We start from the raw sequence: 19,870 nt of genomic DNA on the forward strand, positions 1-19,870 counted from the left end.
CACACTAACAAAATACCTCACCTTAGTTACACATGCAGAACACAGGCAGACTCTCATCAAATGCAAAATAAAGAGACCATAAAGAATAAAAAGAAATATGCAAATACAAAACTGGAAAATGCAACACGCTGTATGCGATGCAACAAAAGAAAAACAATTGCTCATAAAACATTGAACAATAGAAACTAAAAAATATAAAACATAATAGTAAAAACCAAATAAATAAATATAGTAAATGCTAATAAAAGAACAAATATTTCAATTTCCCAAATACCAATAAAATATTTTTAAAAAAGAGTAGATACATCAAATAGCACCCTATAATTAAAACTAATAAGGATAAAAAAAATACCCTGCTTTTCATACCTGGGAACTTTATAGTCATCATGAGATTGTCATGGATTAACAAAGTACAAATACACATACACAAGCTGTCTCTCTCACACACACACACATAAACTGCCACTCACACACAAAAGCAAGCGGCCACTCACACACACACACAAACTGCTTCAGTCACAAGCCGCCTCTCACACAAGCTGCTTCTCAAACACACACACACACAAGCAGCCTCTCAAACACACACACCACACACAAGCTGCCTCTCAAACCCACACACACACAAACTGCCTCTCACACACACAGAAGAAAGCTGCCACTCACACAAGAACACACACACAAGAAAGCTGCCTCTCTCTCTCGTGTGGCCTCTTCTAGTTCTTCAGCTGCTGCTGGCCTGGGCTTCAGTGGCAGCCTCCAGCATCTCTCCACTCTTCAGCCGCCACCCTCTCTCTGCTCTTCAGCTGCCACTGGCCTGGTTCTGGCAGCAGTCTCCAGCCTCTCTTCGTTCTTCAGCCACCGCCGGTCTGAGCTCCTGTGGCAGCCTTCAGCCTCTCTTCGGACTTCAGTCACCACTGGCCTGGGCTCCGATGGCAGCCTCCAGCTTCTCTCCCCCCTCTAAAACCGCCACCGGCCTGGGCTCTGGCAGCAGCCTCCAGCCTCTCTCCCCTCTTTAGCTGCTACTGGCCTGGACTCCAGCAGTGGCTCCCAGCCTCACTCCAGCTGTCACCGACCTGAGTTCCGGTGGTGGCTCCCAGCCTCTCTCTGCTCTTCAGCCTCCAATGCTGGGCTGGACTCCAGCAACAGCCCACAGTATCTTCGCTGGTGCCAAATATCATGTGACCAGCTTCATCAGCATACTGGGGGATGCCTGATCCCCCGACAGGCCAATCTGCCCCTGCACAGAGACTCTGGGGTTCACGTGCATATATACAAGCAGAAATAAACCTCTGTAGCAATCTCCAGTGGGGGTACTGTGCCAAAGAAGGTACATTTCTTTACTTTATACTGCCTTGACCTAATTACTAGACCATACTCCTTAATAGAGATCCCAGTGGGGCCATACACGTGTTTTATTGACAGCAAAGAGTGACAATAAAAGTTACATGTGTAAAAATCCTGTCAGCGAAGATATTACAGAATAGTTCCAAGTGTTCAGAAATGTGATGGTTAAAAGTTGCAATCTTATGCATAATTCAAAGAAGGAAAAAGAAAAATATATAGCTTAAGCCAGCTAGGCAATATCAGGAAGAAAAATTGAAATGATATAATCAGAACGGCAGGTTCCTCAATTGTCTCCAAGAAGTCACGAGCTTAGTTAGGCCTGGCTTAATTAGGCCCTGCTGAGCTAGACCTGGCTAGGTCATGGGAGGGGTCATGGTTCGTCACCACAGTTGACGAGGTTAACAAAGCACTGGCACTCTCTCAAAAGAATAGAAACTACCTAATTTTAAATTCGAAATAAAGACAGATAATTACATAAAAATTGAAAAAAAATAGTTCGTCCTGGCTCAGTTAGGTCCAGCTTAGTTAGGCCTAGCTAGGTCAAGGGAGAAGTTGTTGTTGGTCACCATGATTTAGAATTTACGAAAGCACTGGCCTAAAGACAAAGACTTGCCTAGTTATGATTTCTAAAGTCTAAAGACCAAAAGCCTAGTTAGCTAGGTTAGTTAGCAAGGTCCAGCTTAGTTAATTCCAGCCTAGCGAAGCCAGACTCAGCTTAGCTCGGATCCTATGATGGTGTTGTCTGGGTTATGGTGTTGGTGTCATTGTACCAACTATGGCACCAACTCAGGAACCAGACCCTGCCAGAAACCCAAATGTCAACTCTGTCCACATATTAACCCATACAACACCATCACAGGACCTAACAACATCAACTACAACATCTGGGGCTCATTCACCTGCTCTTCTTCCAATGTAATATATGCCATCACCTGCCAGCAATGTCCCTCTGCTGTCTACATAGGACAAACAGGTCAATCTATAAGGAAAAGAATAAATGGACATAAATCTGACATTAGAAATGGCAACATTCAGAAACCAGTAAGAGAACATTTCAACCTTCTAGGACATTCTCTATCTCATCTTAAGGTTGCCATACTCCTGCAGAGAAACTTCAAAGGAGCATGCCAGCATGAAACTGCTGAACTGGAACTAATTAAAAAACTTAACACCATCACTCTAGGTCTGAACAGAGACAATGGCTTCATGACTCACTACAACTATCTAGGAACTTAACTGTTAGTAGATTATTCTGCATTTTCACACTTACCTCAGTTGTCATTAGGCTATACTTTAATGCTATTAACACTCTCTCCACACCATGTCCTGCCTAATGCAGTGCCTTCTCTCTGTTCTGTATATATTTCACCCATCTTTTGTGCATCATTTCATGCATCTGATGAAGTGGACTCTGTCCTCAAAAGCTCATGTTTTAATAAATTGGTTAGTCTATACGGTGCCATTTGATTTCTGTCAGTATTAAAACTAAGTGCTTTTGTTGTTAGGCTATAAGTAATTAACTATGTACTTAAATTCTAAAGCCTAAAGATAGAGAATTATTTAAAATACAATTCTAAAGCCTAGAAATACAGTTCTACAGTAGAATACTATAACCAGTAACTCTCACAGTCTGTACAAAACTGTCTCACTGCATATGTATGCAGTGAGACAGTACTCACTGCATACATATGTATGCAGAGTACTTTTGTACTCACTCAAATTCTAAAACAGAGAAGAAACAAGGCTCAGCCTGGTATTTAATGCAATCTATCTCTGAAGCTAACAGAAGATGCAGATTAGAAGACAAGACCGTAACACAGAGAGTGAACAAAAGACAAAGTGGTATCAAAACCCACAAGTCGCAGAGTAGAGTTATTCACACAGAGGCATCAAATCCCCCAAGACATAGTGCTGGGTATCGCAAACATCAAGGAGGCATCAAATCCCTCAAGGCAGAGAGTCTGGCCTATTGTAAACAGCACAGAGGCATAAAAACCCCCAAGAGGTAGAATATGTTGATGGCAAACAGTATAGAGGAATCAAAACCTCCAAGGAATATATAGAGTATCACGAACCACATAGATGCATTCAAATCCCCCAAGAGATAGAGTGTGTTTATGGCAAACAGCACAGAGGAATGAAAAGCCCAAGGCATCATGACGGGGGCAAAGGGAACCAAAAATAGTTGCATGTACAGCCCAAGGCACCAAGAGAGCAGCAAAGGCAACATCAACAGTGGCATGAATACCCCAAGTAACCTTAAAATGACAAAACAGTATCCATAGTGGCAGGTGTTCATCAAGACATTATGAGAGAGCAAAGAGCAGGCCTGGTGGGGAGTAACAGTAGCAGATTTGACAGCAAGGTATACAGCCAGGAAAGAGGAGGGAAGATAGGAAAAACTTGTATTTTTCTTCTTTTGAAACAATTCTTTTGGGAGATAAAACACTCCAGTATAACCAAGAGAGAAGCAATGTGGGAGAACTAAGCCAGTATCATAGAGTAGTACAATAACACAGCACAGTGGAGAACCAGAAAAGTAGTAGGGTGGGAAGAGAAACTTGTGATTTTTTTCTTTTTGACATTTTATTTCAGGGATAAAACACCCAAGAATTGCCAAGAGAGAAGCAGAGTGAGGAAACTAGGCTGGACAGGCATGGACGTGGTTGAGGTGGGCTGGAGGTGGGGGTGGGGTTTGGTAGGAGGGGCATGAATTTGAGGATGAGGCATGGATGGTGCCATGCCCAGTTGTTTGTTTGGGGGCATGGGCAGAATTATGGGCAAGGAATGGGCAGAGTATAGACTAGAAGTGAACGCTTATAAGCTGACATCATTCTTCTCTCACCTGTCAATCAATTTGATTGATGTTGTATCCATAATACTATTGGGGCGGTAGGTAAGGTAAAGAGAAGGGATGCTAATAAAGATCTCACGTTTTAGAAACCGTATCTGATGAGCTATGCAACAATTAATATTTCTATTTGATTTCAAAATTTAACATTGATATTATATTGAAGAGGACCAGAAAACTCTTTTTAAAAACAGGGTCTCCTCATTCAAGTACCAAATGTTTAATCCAAAAAAAAAAGAAATCTCTGTTCTGATGATGTAATTATTCAGCATAAAACCTAGGGGTGTAGCTATGCCACAAGAAAAGAACACCACATTACTGCCCCAGCATGTCACTCTGCTTCCTAAGAGATAAAATATTTAAACAGAATTTTCAATTACCACCAACCTGCAAGTTATTTCTAGATGGTGCTCATATTATAATGAAAAAAAATTATTCATTATAAAATATGAAAAATAGATAAAACATCTAGCTGCCACTAGCAAGGAGAGAGATGTATCAGAAAATAAAGAGAAAAATATGTCTTAGACTCCTAGAGTAGGTTTTCAGCATCACTGTGGTTTGTGCCCTGTTTCAGCAGGTTTAGGAGAAGTTATTTGTCACCAATATTGTCATCCTAATTTGCATTTTATTCAGACAGGAAAAATGAAGCATGGGGAGTAAATGAATACAGTGCAATATTAAACAGAAACCCATTAAGTGTGTTTCTGACGAAAGAGAGAAAAAAATGGCAACGCAAGAAGCTTTGGGTGTTTATATCGTCGTCATTTCTTTTGATTGCATTTAAAGCAACTGTATTGTGATCTGGTCTCATACAGAGGAGAGCCAGTGCTCTCACACACACTGCTTCCAGAAGATATTTTTTCTGATCCTTTTTTAAATCCTGGAAAGGCAAACGTTTAGCGAAATAATTATGCTTTAATAGGAATTTCATCAAACACAAGATTTTCTAAAGCGCCGATGCAGGTAGCAAAAAATGTTCATGCAACTTATGTTGAGATTTGTTTAACGGTTTGACAGTATTCAAACCACTGCTGTTCATACACAGCTGGAGGAATCATAAATGAAATCGCCCTTCACAGGCTAAACCGCATTAACACATTTTCAGAATCTAATGCCTTGTTTTGCTGAAATATTCCATAACAGTGCAATTAGCAAGGAAACCTGAACTGTAATGACACCAGCTGAAGTTTAAACATTTATCACACACACACACATGCAATGGAGCCCAATGAAAACTGTTTGCTGCCTTAGGCCATCAGGCACAGATAGCCCACAACCGCCTGCAGGTAGCACCAGTGAAATTCGTGACATTACCCAAGAAAACCGTGACTTGACCATGACCAGTGACACCCGTCATTTTCCAGTTGAAAACAGGGTGACCAGAACGGGAGAATTTACAGCATAACACTATTAAGAGGACTGAATCAACAAGTATGATGTCACAGAAAGATCTTTCAGATGGGAAGGTATCCCAGTGGATTTGCAAGGTCAGTCTTTATGAATTTAAAAATCTGCTATTCAATGATATTTTCCTGGATTTTTATCAACTTTATTCTAAATCTTTCTGTCAGCTATTCCTCTGCCTTGATGTCCTTCTCTTAGATCCAATATTTCCTGCCTATAAGATCATGCAAATATCTCCAGTTTGATGTGACATACTTTCACAGATTTGTTTGCCTTGAGAATATTTTCAGGAGATAACATTTCTAGGTTAAGATTGTGAACATGCGCTCAACCAGCAGTCCTGAGGAACATCCCTGTCTCGCCTGAATACTGCTTTGTTCTCTCTCTTTAACTCTTCACACCATTTTTCGAGAAGTCATAAATGGTGCCAGATTAGCGTGGCTAGAAACTGAAGTCCTCTCTCTTTACGTACTGAGAAGGTTCAGCACTGGTAACAGAAAACGTACATTTATCCACGCCATGCTGCCAATGTGCTGCATCCCTGCTTTGTTGGGTCTCTCCTCCGAGACCGCCAACTATAAAGCAAATTTGTGTCAGCGGTGATGCTTCAGCATGTCCACTGGCAACTAGGCTGAGACAGCCAGCTCATTTCACAAAGACACCAATTATATCCAAAAAAAAACCCCCAAGAAAGCTGAAGTCAATTCCATCAAAGTATACTTGATGGAAATGCTGACAAAAAACAGATCAGCTGGCACAAATATAATCTACATCCTAAATGTAAAAATGATGATATCTAAGTATTTGTACAGATATTCAAAATGGGTGCAGTTTTCAATAGCCCGAGTGCACGGCTCCAGTTCTCAAAGGACACAATCGGTGTCATTTCCCTTTGAAAATGAAGAGGTGCAGAGTACGTGTGTCAAAAGTGTCTGCCCACTCTGAACCTGTTATTTGTGTGGATGGCTGAGGGGGGGACAACATATTAAAATTAGTTCTTTTGGAAATTCCAGGTACATGTGCTATTATCCTCCCCTGATGTAACCACACACACGGGAACACCTTATTTTAATGCAGCTAAGAATATGCACACTACGGGTAACTGCCTTTGCCTTCCTGGGGAAACCTAAACAGAGCAGAAGTTACTACCTTAATATAAGGCTTGGGGAAAATCTACACAGAGAGGCACTTACTGCCCTTAACCTAAGGCTTGGGGAAACCTGCATGGTGCGGCAGTTACTACCTTTAACCTAAGGCTTGGGGAAACCCATACAGAGAAGCAGTTACTACCCTTAACCTAAGGCTTGTGGAAGCCTGCATGGAGCGGCAGTTACTGCCCTTAACCTAAGGCTTGTGGAAGCCTGCATGGAGCGGCAGTTACTACCCTTGACACAAGGCTTGTGGAAGCCTGCATGGAGCGGCAGTTACTACCCTTGACATAAGGCTTGTGGAAGCCTGGATGGAGCGGCAGTTACTACCCTTGACACAAGGCTTGTGGAAGCCTGCATGGTGCGGCAGTTACTACCTTTAACCTAAGGCTTGGGGAAGCCTGCATGGAGCGGCAGTTACTACCTTTAACCTAAGGCTTGTGGAAGCCTGCATGGAGCGGCAGTTACTACCCTTGACACAAGGCTTGTGGAAGCCTGCATGGTGCGGCAGTTACTACCTTTAACCTAAGGCTTGGGGAAACCCATACAGAGAGGCAGTTACTACCCTTAACATAAGGCTTATGGAAGCCTGCATGGAGCGGCAGTTACTACCCTTGACATAAGGCTTGTGGAAGCCTGCATGGAGCGGCAGTTACTACCTTTAACCTAAGGCTTGTGGAAGCCTGCATGGAGCGGCAGTTACTACCCTTGACACAAGGCTTGTGGAAGCCTGCATGGAGCGGCAGTTACTGCCCTTAACCTAAGGCTTGTGGAAGCCTGCATGGAGCGGCAGTTACTACCCTTGACACAAGGCTTGTGGAAGCCTGCATGGAGCGGCAGTTACTACCCTTGACATAAGGCTTGTGGAAGCCTGGATGGAGCGGCAGTTACTACCCTTGACACAAGGCTTGTGGAAGCCTGCATGGTGCGGCAGTTACTACCTTTAACCTAAGGCTTGGGGAAGCCTGCATGGAGCGGCAGTTACTACCTTTAACCTAAGGCTTGTGGAAGCCTGCATGGAGCGGCAGTTACTACCCTTGACACAAGGCTTGTGGAAGCCTGCATGGTGCGGCAGTTACTACCTTTAACCTAAGGCTTGGGGAAGCCTGCATGGAGCGGCAGTTACTACCTTTAACCTAAGGCTTGTGGAAGCCTGCATGGAGCGGCAGTTACTACCCTTGACACAAGGCTTGTGGAAGCCTGCATGGTGCGGCAGTTACTACCTTTAACCTAAGGCTTGGGGAAACCCATACAGAGAGGCAGTTACTACCCTTAACATAAGGCTTATGGAAGCCTGCATGGAGCGGCAGTTACTACCCTTGACATAAGGCTTGTGGAAGCCTGCATGGAGCGGCAGTTACTACCTTTAACCTAAGGCTTGTGGAAGCCTGCATGGAGCGGCAGTTACTACCCTTGACACAAGGCTTGTGGAAGCCTGCATGGAGCGGCAGTTACTACCCTTGACATAAGGCTTGTGGAAGCCTGCATGGAGCGGCAGTTACTACCCTTGACATAAGGCTTGTGGAAGCCTGCATGGAGCGGCAGTTACTACCCTTGACATAAGGCTTGTGGAAGCCTGCATGGAGCGGCAGTTACTGCCCTTGACATAAGGCTTGTGGAAGCCTGCATGGAGCGGCAGTTACTGCCCTTAACCTAAGGCTTGTGGAAGCCTGCATGGAGCGGCAGTTACTACCCTTGACATAAGGCTTGTGGAAGCCTGCATGGAGCGGCAGTTACTGCCCTTAACCTAAGGCTTGTGGAAGCCTGCATGGAGCGGCAGTTACTACCCTTGACATAAGGCTTGTGGAAGCCTGCATGGAGCGGCAGTTACTACCCTTGACATAAGGCTTGTGGAAGCCTGCATGGAGTGGCAGTTACTACCCTTAACCTAAGGTTTGGGGAAGCCTGCACAGAATGGCAGTTACCACCCTTAACATAAGACTTGGAGGTGACCTGCACGGTGTACCAGTTTCTACCCTTGACTTGAGGATGGTCTGCATGGAACAGCAGTTGCCACCACATGCAGCTTCCTGGGCAAACTGGATGGACCATTTGGTCTTCTTTTGCCAACTGTTACTATGTTACTCCTCAAGTATTCAGCTAGGGCATTCAAATTCAAACAGACAATAGTAATGAATATGCTGTGCCTAATATGTCTCCCTCATGCTTTGAAAATGCCCATCCTGAAATTCTTTCTGTTGACTAATAAACACCATTACTTACGGGAATGTTTATGAACACGGTCTCAAACTCAAGGTTAGACAGGAATCTCTTCAGGGGCAACATGAAAAACTGAAAGAAAACATTTAGAGATGCTTATCCAAGATATCCTAGATGTTTCTGTAGCTGTATAGTTCCTCAGCATGCTTTTCAGAGTCATACTTTTTCTATTGATTCCAATGTCTCAGTGTATTTCTCTTCTGTCTGTTTTATTTCTGAAAGGCAACAGCTTCGTATGTCACTTTCTGTTGATTTCTGCAATAAAAAGTAATATATATGTATAGAGAGAGATACAGGGAGTTTGCCATAGTTAGAGGACAAGTACTTCTCAAAAACCATAAGAATACAAGAAGTGTTACACAGGGTCAAACCAATGAGTCATTGACCTAGCATCCTGTCTCCAGCAGTGGCCAGCTCAAGTCACTGAGCACTACCTGGCAGATCCCATGTTGCTTACTCCCAGAAGTAAGAGGAAGAGATACCCAAGTCCATCTGGCTAATAACTGTAAATGGACATGTCCTCCAGAAACTTGTCCAAACCTTTCTTATACTCGGCTATACTACTAGCCTTGCCCACATTCTCTGGCAATTAATTGCATAGTTTAACTGTGCATGGACTGAAAAAAATATTTTCTTACATTTCTTTTAAATTTGCTACTATTTGGTTTCATGGAGTGAACTCGCATATGAGTGTTGTATGAAAGAGTAAACAACCATTCCTCTATTACCTTAACCCACATCACACATAAATTTATACTCTTCCTTTATACCACTTCTCAGTCATCACTTCTCCATGAAATTCTACTATTAAATGGTGTTTAACGCAGAAATCAATTCACCCAAATTCATAACTCAGAAAAATTTCCAGTAGAAAAATATGAATCGACATTAGCAAAGATTTTTCATATCCCATGTTTGAAAAAACCTCTCTGGAAAAACAAATAAACCCCCTTTACATAGTATTCTGGGTCCCACATTGCACAATATAATACTGGTTTCATTACAGTCTGCATGACCGTCATGATCCTTTTCCCAGTATGCAAAAAGGCCCTCCTGAAGTCACCAACAGCTGGAACTGAAAGCAGAAGGCCCATTCAACATGCTGAAGCCATAAAGTCAGCTTCAATGAAGTACAAGGCATACAAAACTTAACCATACTGCCTTGTTTGTGCAGCTTAATTTCATTGCAAAAATGGAGAAAAAATACAAAGAAAATAATTGAAAAATTGTTCCTTCTGGTAAAAAACAAAACCTCATCATTTGAAAAAGGAAAAACAGAATATTAAACAGGATCTAAGGTTGGCTTACATTAACATGAAAAGAAAAGAAAACTGCTCTCTTTAATCCAATGGCACACTTTAATTTGCAATAAGTCCCTTGTGAAAAGCACTGCAAAAGCAGTAGGACCATTCCTTTCACATATACCACATTTTTGCATTTCACCAAGCCAAATCACCATTTCACAAGATTGAGGGACCTGTACTGGAAGGCAGGAGTGGAGAGAAGCAGGGAAATGGATGACTACATGCATGTACATGAAAGTTCAGCAATGCTAGAGCCAATTAAAATGGGCATGATATTCCACCAATCAATCTGATCTAATGACCAATCATCAACCTGAACTGATATGTATTTTGGAAGGTCATTATCACTGGTTCATTTCTACCGTCTTTGTGGTCAGTAACTGTGCTACATAACACAGCCATGTGTTTTTACCATAGCTTAGGTAAGATTTTGGGTGACTTGAGCCCATGCTCTTTAAAGGAGTAGCTGCATCATTGCCTTGCCCATGCAATGTAATTTCCACTTCATTATGTCATTAAAATTAATTACCAAATTGATATCCTTTTTTTGTATCAGTTTACAGTTAATTATCATCATTTTAAAAAAGTCATACAGGCTGAGGTGAGGCTTCAACTTTCATGAGGTCTTCATAAACTTCTCCACCTTCGTCATCCCCATAGACGCAATCATACAACTCTTCATCCTCATCCACGCCAGTTTCACTGCAAGGCAAAAAGAAAACACTGAAAGATGTGCTATCTATTGCATGAACTGCAAACATGTGCAAAGGAGCAGGAATTAAAGAAACCTCATCCTCGTACTCCCAATACATCTCCCTATCCTACCTTACGGGTGGTCTAAGAGTGAGAATGACAGCCTGAGATCAAAGCTTGCTTCAGACACCGACGCTCAGAGTGACCTTGGGCAAGTCAGTTTAAGCCAGATGGACTAATTATTCTTCCCCAAGACAGAATATGGGAAAAAGCCTTTAATTAAAGAAGCAGATGGTCACCCAGTTACACTGCAAGATTTCTGGGGCGAGAATTAATTTTGCTTACATCTAATTTGTTGTAAAATACCTGGCTTAGGGCACTACATGAATGCAGAAATAATGCTAAAGAAACGTTCTCTCCTTATCTCATTTTTCTGCCTTGCATATTTTTCTCTTTCTAATGTCTTTTTATTGCAGTACACTGCCAAATTTATTTTCTTCCTTTTACACTTCTTTCCTTGCCCTCTTTATAACCATTTCCTATCCCCCTTTCCGCTATACCAATCCCTTCTCATTTCCCCAATCGTTCCAATCAAAAAATCAACTAACTGGCTAGCAAGTGCCTCAGTCTGTTTGCCGTGGTTTTGTTCCCCCAATGCTGGGGTTGGGAGAAGCAGAGAAGTTAGACTTTTTTTTTCTTTTTTTTTTTTTAATAGTTGTCCTTCAAACAAACATGTGACCATCTCTTCAGCTGAGGGCATTGGCTACAGAGCATCACTTTGTGCTTGGGTGGGCTCAAAGGATTAGCACCAGTCTCCACTTGCAGGAAAAGTCATTTTTCAGCCATACGGTCCTTTCTTTCGGGGCGACCAGTCCCACATAAATGTGTAATACTGCTAACAGGAGCACAGCAAGCCAGCAAGACATGGTCATGAGGAGAACCAGAAATATCCCCTCAGAAATGTTAGGTGTTTCTCATGCTGACCAAATGCAGTGTCTGCCTGATAGTGCCGGTAAAGAGCGCTCAGCTGCCCTCTCTCGCAGCCGAAAATATCTATTCATCCACACGGCTAGAGCGGGAGCTATTTTTATCCGATTTCGTCAGGATCTGAATTCAAATCTTCCTCATCTTTTCTGGAATTCATAAATTGACCTACAAGGGAATTGGTTGTCAGGGGAACAAGATTCTTTTACAGCTGACTGAATTAACTGACGGTGGGAAAGAAACGAAAATGATACTTAAAGCTGTGGGTAGTACCTTCTTTAAAATGACTATTTTTAGATACCCACCTTCTTTGATTTTAAATTGGTGACTAGATGTCAAGTAAAAGCTAATACAGAGACCAATAAGCAATGCAATATAAATAATTTCTGGGTATGGCTGATGACTTCCACTCTAACTGCCACTGTTACTGAGGGAATGGTGTAAGTGATTCACACAGGATTTTCCTTTTATTGCAGTGCTACTTGTTAAGCTTGCAGCGTTGACTGCAAAGACGTAGAATGATTTGGAACCTGTGCGCTTCACATGCACATCTATGCTGTGGCATCTCATGACATATCCCAAAGAATTCCACAGTACTCCATGAGGACGACGTTACTGGTACTTTGTCAATAATGAATACCCCCAGTGTACTCAGATCTTTTGCCACAACTGGTACACCCTGAAAGGTGAATTTTAAAAGCCCAGCACGTGCATTAATTGGGGGGACGCACCAATAAGTCGGGCTCGCGCATCGAGCGGATTTTTAAAAGCCGCAGGGATACGCGCGTTATCTCCCACAGCACACACATCTCAAACGTTTTCAAAGAGGGGTGGGACGTGGATGTGGTCTGGGCAGGCAGGGCATGAGCGTGTCGGGCCTGGCCAAGAGATGGGCATGGGAGGGCACATGCCAAGCTCCCCCGCCACATAACTTTACTTCTGCTATGGAGGAGATGTAAGTTAAAAATAAAAAAAATAGACATATTTGTGGGGGTTTTAGGGTTGGGGCTAACTAGGGGGATTGAAGGCTATTAAACTGAAGGGGGGGGGGGTCAGAGAACCTACCCCTTACCTAGGTGAACTGGAGACAAACTGGTTTAACTGGGAATGGCGTCGGTGCGTACTGCTTTTAAAATCCCCCTACTTTTGCGGTAGAAGTGGGATTTGCGTGCATAACTGCGCACAGCCAGATTTTAGAACGTCCATGCATATGTGCACATATGTTATAAAATGGCCATGTATGGACACACGCGTGCAAATTTGCGCCTGTGCACCAGTCTGAAAGTAACCATTTTAATATAGCAATAAAACAGACATTTTAAAGATGCAAAAGGGGAAATTTTTCAAAAATCTGTATAGATTCCAAAACAAAACAAAAATCAACAAAAATGGTTTGAATATTTTAATGCATGAATGTGAATACTTCAAAGGATTACTCACTAGCCATGTACTGCTGATAATAGTGCAATAGCTACCTTTGTAAAGGAAATCTTTTTAAACACAACTGGGTGGCAATCCACAGAACAAACAGAAAATAAATACCATCTTATCAATCCTTAAAGAATGGCAGTAAACTTTAAAAAAAACAAAACACATTCTCCCATCATAAGAACAAAAGATCTGCCATGCTGGATCAGACTAATACAAGCCAGTGACCTGCAGAATAGTTTATTAAGCTAAATGTTTCTTCCTCTACCAGCAATTCCTAAGTCCAAAGGACAAATGTCAAGATGTAAACAATTCTTGCAATCCTTTGATTTGTCAGTTACAGAAGAAATGTCTATGTGTTAAAGCAAGATGTTTGAAGCTTTTCCCTTTGTTAATGAGTGGGGGAGACTGTGTCTTCTAACTGCAAGTTAAGAAACATGTGGTCCTAATGGAAAACTCATCTGCTAGTTAACAGCAACGCCAAATGGACATTGTTGGAAAGGGGAGGATATTAGAATTTATTATAATTACCTTCTCTTGATCAGTCTATGAGATACTATTTTAATTTAAAATGATCAATTGTACGGTTTTGCATAGGAGTTTGGGGGGTATTAGGGGGGAGTCAATGCGAAGCAGAGGATCAAATGCTCACAAGACTGAATACTACTACTATTGGGGTACATTTTTTAAAAAAGCGCAAGCGCATACTTTTGTTCGCACACCAGGCACAAACAAAAGTACGCCGGATTTCAATAGATACGCGTGTAGCCGCGCGTATCTTTTAAAATCTGGGGTCGACGCGCACAAGGGGGTGTACATTTGTGCACCTTGCGCTCGCCGAGCCCTGTGCGCGCTGCCGTTCCCTCCGAGGCCGCTCCAAAATCGGAGCGGCCTCGGAGGGAACTTTCCTTCTGCCTCCCTCCACCTTCCCCTCTCTTCCCCTCCCTTCCCCACCCCGGAGCCCTATCTAAATCCCCCCTACCTTTATCGCAAAAGTTATGCCTGCCCGAAGCAGGCGTAACTTACGCACGTCCCGGGGCTTGCGCGCGCCGCCGAGCCTATGCAAAATAGGCTCGGCGGGCGCAGGGGGGTTTTAAAAGGGTTACGCACGTACCCCTTTTAAAATCCGGCCCTATGTGGATTGGGATTTCTATTTATATGATTTATAGGATAATCATATACGTTCTATACTGTCCTTCTCTTAATTTAATACTTAATTATGATGAAAATAATAAAGTAAGTAATTACGCTTTTGGGTGACTTTCAGCTGTGTGTAGGTGTTCTTATTCCTCGACCTCACTGTGAAAGGCTTTTTTGAAGAGCCATGTTTTTAAACTTTTTTTGAAGAGTTTTAAATCTTTCATTAGTCTTAATTCGAGTGGTAATGCGTTCCATAATATTGGCCCCGCTAAGGATAGTGCTCTCTCTCTAACTTGGATCAGTTTTGCTGTTTTGACCGAGGGAATGGTTAATAGAGCTTTATTGGCTGATCTGAGGTTTCTCTGGGGGACATGCAATTGTAGGGCAGTGTTTAACCAATCGGCATTTTCTCATTGATTAGTTTATGAATTGTGCATAGCGTTTTAAATTGTACTCTTTGTTTTTTGGTAGCCAATGTAAATCAGCAAGAGTTTGGGTGATATGATCTCTTCTGCCTTTTCCAGTAAGTATTCTGGCAGCTGAGTTCTGTAGTATTTGCAGTGGTCTGATTGTTGTATATGGTAATCCTAGGAAAAGTGTGTTACAATAGTCTACGCTGGCGAATATTAGTGCTTGTAGTACTGTTCGAAAGTTAATAAGTTAGTGCTTTTGTTAATAAGGGTTTTAGTCTCCTTGAGTTAATAAGGGTTTTGCTCTCCTAAGGACCATTAATTTGGCCTAGCCTTCTCTAACTTTCAGTGATATGTGTTGCTTAAGGCTGAGTTCCGTGTCGATTATTACTCCTAGGTTTTGAGCTTTCTCAGTTAGTACCACTGTTTTGCCATTTTTAAGTTTGATGGGATTCTGAATTATTTCAATGTTTTTTCATTTAAGATGTATAAATTCTGTTTTTTCAATGTTAATTACTAGTTCCATTTGGTTTAGTAGTTCCATTTGGTTTAGTAGTTGTTTTATTATATCTAGGTACAACATTGCAAAGTTCAGTGTTTTTTCAATTGTTTCTTCTACCGGTAGAATTAGCTGAATGTCATCAGCATATATGTAATGTATGATACCTAGTCCTGCCAGTAGGTGGTAAAAGGGGAGCATGTAAATGTTAAATAGAGTTGCCGATAGCGCTGAACCTTGGGGGACCCCTGTCTTTAGTTCGATTTTGTCTGCTCAATAGAGCTTACAATCTAATCTAGACAAACATACAGATCAAGAGGCTTGGGAAGTTACATATAGTAAAACACTGGTTAAAATTAGTTAGTTAATGAAGCTGCAGGTGGACCAGCAGGCTTAAATTTTAAAAAAGCCTCAAAAAGTTGTGTTTTTAGATGGAAATTAAACAAGCTGAGAGAGGCAGCATGACGCAGCAGCTCACTCAATCTATTCCAAGCTCTTGGTGCAGCCAGGTGGAAAGCATAGAGTTGGGAATTGGAAGTTGAGAAAGGCACAGATAGGAGTGTGCTGTCTGATGACAGAGTGCCCAAGGAGGGGTATAGAGAGAGATAAGAGAAGAGAGGTAATGAGAAGCTGCAGAGTGAAGGCACTTGTAGGTGAGTAGGAGGAGCCTGAGCTGTATGCAGGAACAGATAGGGAACCAATGCAGTGACATCAAAAGAGGGGGTTATATGGTGAAAGATAATCTATTCTAAATTCAGTTGTACAGCTCAATTTGCTGCCTATTTGGGGGGGAAAAAAGTGTTTATTTTTTTAAGAGAGGCAGAGAGAATCTAAGGAAGACAAAGAGAAAGTGAGAAATGGATATCCATGAGGTGAGACATTTGCCTCCGCTTGACTGCAAACTAACAGGCTGATACAGAATGGTGCGCTCGGATGAGGGCACCGTTTAGCTCCCGTTTGGCCGCGCATTTTAGACACGCTATTATTATCCCTTATACTGTAAGGGGTAATAGCATGTGGAAAATGCATGGCCAACCCCCTGAAATGAATAGCGCTCATCAAATGCAAATGCATATTGATGAGCCTATTGTTAGTCACCCGAAATACAGAAAGTAAAATGTGTGGCCAAGCCACACATTTTACTCTCAAAAATTAACGCCTGTCCAACAGCAGGCATTAATTTCAGATGGCAGCAGGTAAGTCTACAGAAAAGCAGAAAAAACAGCTTTTCTGTACACCCTCCAACTTAATATCATAGCGATATTAAGTCGGAGGCCCCCAAAATTAAAAAAAAATCAAAACTTCTTTTAAAAAAAATAATAAATATGCCCGCCAGCCTGTGGGTTAGAAAACGGACACTCAATTTTGCCGGCATCCATTTTCGGAACCCGTGGCTATCAGCGGGTTCGATAACCAACGCCGGTAAAATTAAGCGGTTTCGGACCCGCTGACAGCCTCTGCTTCCACTAAGGAGGCGCTAAGGACGCACTAGTGTCCCTAGCGCCTCTTTATTAGCGCCAGCCCTAATTTAAATACTGTATCGCGTGCCCAGGAGAGGTGCCTGGGCGCACGTCGGGAGAGCGTGCACTCGCCTCAGGGCGCCAGCTCTCCCCCAGGTTTTTTTGAATTGACCTGATAATGAAAATAAAAAATATAGGAGCTTTTCTCTGCAGAAAGAAGCATAGCCTTTTTGTTCTGATTTATTAGCAAAAGTAATTAAGGTGATTTTTAAATAACTGATGTTGTTTATTTTCCAGTTAGATGATCAGTATTAAGATAGTGTCTGGTTTCTTTGAAGCATTAGGCAAACTTAGTAGTAGGAAGTATTCAGAAGATCTGTTGTGATGTTAATTCGAATAAAGGGAATTTTATTTTATTCTGTAAGAATTCAGACATTTTCTGCATGAGGCAAGCTGATCGCTGGACCCACTGGAGCACTGGAAACAATCACAGATTTACAAAACATCAGCAACTGCTTCATAAACCATCTGGGCTGCAGAGAAGCTTGTCTAAAGTATTCAACAATCATGTGAGATTAAACTGAAAACTTGTGCTAATATTCTGGCCAGAATTTAGGTTGGGAACTCATTCTTAATTTGTGGTAACTGGAACACTGAAAGAGAGAGGGAGAAAAAACAGGGTTCGTGGTTTTTCTGTTCTGGCCTACAAATTTTCTAATGCTAATGTTTCTTTTTCTATAATCACAAAAACAGAAGCACCCTCCTTTCAATTGAAATATCCACAAGACCACCACACGAGAGGGCAGAACTATATTCAAATGCCAAATATCACAAAATCGTTTGCCAAAACTTATTTAAATAAAAGAAGGCAGTATCAGAAGACCGTGCTTAGGATTTTAATCTCCTGTCTCTCGCCCGCAATGGGCCCCAGGCAGTATCAGCCTTTTAAGCACTGTTGCGTTAATCATTTACTGTCTCCTTAACTATTTTGAACTTTTTCATTAATTTTATTGAAAAACCATAATCTTCTTATTTCACCAGCACATATGGCACCCATTTTTTATTACACTTTTTAAATTTACTATTATATTTAAAAAAAGGAATACTTGGCCGAATCAGACGTTCACCGCTTCAACCCAGTGAAAAATTGCTTGAACGGCTCAACAGCTCAATAACTTCACCTCTTTCTCTATAATGCCATGTGCTTCTGTATTCTATAGAGGAGCCTCTTTACTAAGCCACAATTTTTTATCATGGGGGGGGGCCAATATCACAGGGGAAGGTCCCGCACTATTTTGCCCCTTCCCAACAAAATATCGCAGCAGTACTGCCATGTTTTTTTGTCTCGCGGCAAAAGTTTGCAAGCAAAAGGAACGCAGAAGGGGCCTTCAAAACGCGCAATGGTGGCCCCCAATGCATGGAGGCCATCAATGCTTTAAAGGGTCCGGTGGCCTGACATGAACTTCTCCCAAAAGAGTAAAAAAGCCACTGAGGGGGTCTTTCTAGGCTCTCCGCCCATCCCAGAGCCACCATTTGAGGAGACCCTGCAAATAAATGTTTACAAAGAAAGTAAACCACGTGGTGATGCCCCCCACCCCCCTGCTCTAAGCTCCTTCCCATTATTTCATGTACTCCCCAGTCCAATACCTTCCTTTATTTAAAATGCCCCACCCCCCGAGATCTGTCCCTCTGCCCCCCTTTTTTATTAATAGGTAGCACAGGTAGGGTCCCCCTCTCCCCCAACCCCAAAATACCCTGGTAGGCTACTGCCCCAACCCTGGACCCTACTTTTCTCCCCTATCTTTAAAACGGTCATTGGTGGTCAGTGGAGGGTCTGACAACCCCTAGCCCCAAGCTCAGTTGGCCCCATTTTCCGAAACAGAACTGACCGGCTTTTGCCCTTACCATTCTACTTGAGTCATTAAATGAGTTCTCTTTAGGTATCTTTGAGGCAGATTTTTTTTTTTTTGCTGTGTTGGTTTGTGTATTTGCGTGAGCAGAAATGCTGCGAGGAACCAGCTCTGATCTATGAGACAACTTTTCACTAATTTTTAAAAAGATTTGGTACCTACTCCATTAAGTCTGGAAGGGCTTTGTAAATATCTTCATCTTCAATGCTTTCTTCTGTGGGAAACGGTCTTCGGGAGGAAAGTGAAAGATATTGTGAATTTTTGTTTGCAAAAGCATAAATACTAGCAAAACATTACACAGTTTTTGTGGCAACAGCGCTCAATTCTTTAATAAAAATAAGACACTATAATTAATTGCACGATGTGTAAACTCAAATTGCTCTCCAAATGAGACAAATGAGGATTAACAATTTTATTTTTTTCTGGGTGATTTTTGCAGATCTGACCCCTCTAAAAAAAAAAAGTACAAAAGACTATTTCAATGTTCTGAAAGGATTTATCCAAAGCTCCATAAACTCAACAGCATAATACAGAATAGCATTATTGTGTCTCTTCTCTAATATCCCTTCTACATCACAGATATTATTACAAAATTATTTGATTAAGATTTTTTAAAAATGCTGCAAATCCTTTCTCCTGTCCTCACAAAATTAAGCTTCTTTTAGTTAGAAGATGGAAAATCTTATGTGTCGTAAATACGAGGCAGAAAACCTAGCATATATTACAAAAGGACTCCATATCACAGACTCTATGAAGTTAGCTAAATCTAAAACAGTATTTATCTATCTGGAAACAAATCAGGTAAAAAAAGTCCTACCTTGTACCTGTACTTAATGCAATAGGTGTATGAGAAAGTCTTGATAATGTTTCTATGACCTAAAAGACACAAAAGGAGATAAGCACATTTTATTAGGCATGGCTCTAGCATCACATTGTTTGGATGAGATTATTTTATGTTCAGAGATTTTCAGCCCTTTTACCCATTTTAGGGTAAATGTGCAGGATTTTGACTCCTTATACAGCAAAGCCCGCCTGAAGAAAAATCAAGTTTCCTATGAAAGACAGGGTCTGG

The 19,870-nt window shown here is 41.9% G+C and overlaps 1 protein-coding gene across 1 annotated transcript in view; it reads right to left on the minus strand.

The window, feature by feature from the left end:
* Positions 1 to 19,870, minus strand: part of VAV3 (vav guanine nucleotide exchange factor 3) — a 631,071-nt gene that overhangs the window by 446,119 nt on the left and 165,082 nt on the right. Inside the window, exons 3-7 of the mRNA XM_029618254.1 lie at positions 19,616 to 19,674; positions 18,961 to 19,026; positions 10,868 to 10,976; positions 9,133 to 9,225; positions 8,974 to 9,042 (exon numbers count right to left, since the gene is read on the minus strand). Coding sequence (XP_029474114.1) covers positions 8,974 to 9,042; positions 9,133 to 9,225; positions 10,868 to 10,976; positions 18,961 to 19,026; positions 19,616 to 19,674 — 396 coding nt within the window. The remainder of the gene's footprint in view (positions 1 to 8,973; positions 9,043 to 9,132; positions 9,226 to 10,867; positions 10,977 to 18,960; positions 19,027 to 19,615; positions 19,675 to 19,870) is intronic.

This window comes from Rhinatrema bivittatum, chromosome 10, assembly GCF_901001135.1.
Source record: "Rhinatrema bivittatum chromosome 10, aRhiBiv1.1, whole genome shotgun sequence".
Lineage (NCBI taxonomy): Eukaryota > Metazoa > Chordata > Amphibia > Gymnophiona > Rhinatrematidae > Rhinatrema > Rhinatrema bivittatum.